Raw genomic sequence first — 1,994 nt, 5'->3', positions numbered from 1 at the left:
TACTGGAAACCAGGGGGCTCTGCTTTGGCAACTCCTTCTGATTGCCTTTTCTTCCTAGCTGGTGTAGTCCTTTGTAAACATTAGCTTATGTGTTTCCCACTTTTCAGACTTTTTCATTCAAGCAGCTGACTGTGTGTACAGGTGCACAACATTCTTACTCCAGTCACTGAGAGAATGACACAGAAATTTCTGTGTGCATATTTATCAAAGAAGGACCACTCTTCAACCTTACATACAAAAGACAACAATTTTCACTATTGCAAGCAGTTCAGCTATTCAAAAATGGCAGATAAATATGTATGAATACAAGGTCAATTTGTATCTTGCTTGTACTTGCCAGCAGAGGAAGTTACAAACTGCAAAAGAATTGCTCATTGGTTAAATATGCTATGTGATAAGAGTATCCAGTCTGCTTGTCTCATCAAGGAGCTATTTTATTCAAAACAAGACCAACTTTTCACACTATGCTGCAAATTATGTTACAGTAAAATATGGCATCTCTAGTACCACTAGAGGACTCAATCACAAATGCATCTGATACAGTAAAAAATAAAAAATTGGTCAAGTATCACAAAATAATCCCCATCTAGGGCTTGTGTCTTGCTGAAGCATTTGCTGGAACAGGAGTATCATTTTCTGCTTTCTACCATCATATTAATTCATATAGAATAAGTATGGTAGCCAATAATATATATGTAGCAGATATTATATATCATGGAATCTTGTTTGTGAACGACATGCAGAGATAGCAGAGATGCCTGCAGATCAGAGTGCTATGCACATACACGTGAGGAAGTCGAGTATATTTTTATAAGTTTTTATATATAGGTAATGCATGTGTATTATTTATTTGTTGCCTGTGCAATAGCATTTAAGTTATTTTCAAAGTAAGTGTTGATGTACTCATCTTTCATATTTGTTTGGAGTGAGTGATTCTCTATTGTACACAAATTATTTCAATTTATATTATTGCTAATTTTATTTAGTTTGTGACTCTCAGGGAAGCAGATATAATGTTCTTATCATGGAAGAGCATATGTATCATGCAGTTTACAAATTAAGTTACTCAATAAGAATTATTTTTTATAATGTTATTTTTATATTTTTTCAGGATGTGGAACATAGCCGAGCCTATATCGACCAACTGTATTCTAATGATCCTCAAAAATGCTTCCAAGCAGTTAGGTATGTAATGCATTTTAAATTTCTTTTATTAATGTTTTTATCCTTAATTCTAGATGTAAGTTTCATGAATTTTTCTTTAAAAAAATTAGATTATGATTTAAGTACTGGGTTCAAATATTCTCAGACTATATATATGAACATATTTTCCTGTTAAATATTCTAACCATATAAGAGATTTTATATAATTTGATGCATGCTCAATGTATTTTTATATTAATGTAATTTTCTCTTTTACAGTGAATTAAAGTTTGCAGTTATTGGTAGTGTAAGGGAGAAGGGTTCTATAATTGAGCAGGGAGTTGTAGTGCGATTACTTCAGATTCTTCGTGCACAAGAGTTTGATCTGATTCTTAAAACAGAAGTAGCAACTGTACTGAATTCACTTGCAAAAGGTCTACCAGAGCATGCAGCAGCATTAGTGCAAGCAGGGCTTCTACCTGTTTTGTGGGAACGTAAGTAAAATTTTTGCATGCAGCTTTGTGTGTGTCTTTAGATAAAAGATATCTGTTACCAGAAAAAGGGACCAGTGAATCATTGAATGACTAAGCTTTGATTGGGCTAGTGGAGGATATTTTTTAAAGATTTTTTCATATCTATTTTAAAAGATTGGTAGGTGTTTGCTAGTTGCTTCATTGATTTTTGTAATATTTAAGTGTTTAGCTTTCCTTGTGTCCAAGGACAGAGTACACTAGACTAATAAGTGTATGTGTGTGTGTAGTCTTTAAAAGAAAAGGAAAATCTGTTTTGATGGTGTGCAGTATTTGACCTGTTGAATTTGCCTTTTACTTGTTTTTGTCTTGAGTAGTGAA

At 33.0% G+C, this 1,994-nt stretch overlaps 1 protein-coding gene across 1 annotated transcript in view; it reads left to right on the top strand.

Annotated features, from left to right (window-relative positions):
* LOC119592640 (armadillo repeat-containing protein 8-like) overlaps positions 1-1,994 on the top strand; it is a gene marked incomplete in the record, with an annotated part of 23,485 nt that overhangs the window by 4,282 nt on the left and 17,209 nt on the right. Inside the window, 2 exon segments of the mRNA XM_037941553.1 lie at positions 1,112-1,185; positions 1,423-1,637. Of these exon segments, the coding sequence (XP_037797481.1) occupies positions 1,112-1,185; positions 1,423-1,637 (289 nt within the window).

Source organism: Penaeus monodon, chromosome 30 (genome assembly GCF_015228065.2).
Source record: "Penaeus monodon isolate SGIC_2016 chromosome 30, NSTDA_Pmon_1, whole genome shotgun sequence".
Classification (NCBI taxonomy): Eukaryota; Metazoa; Arthropoda; class Malacostraca; order Decapoda; family Penaeidae; genus Penaeus; species Penaeus monodon.
The sequence above is the reverse complement of the archived record's forward strand: the minus strand, read 5'-3'. Positions and strand labels throughout refer to the sequence as shown.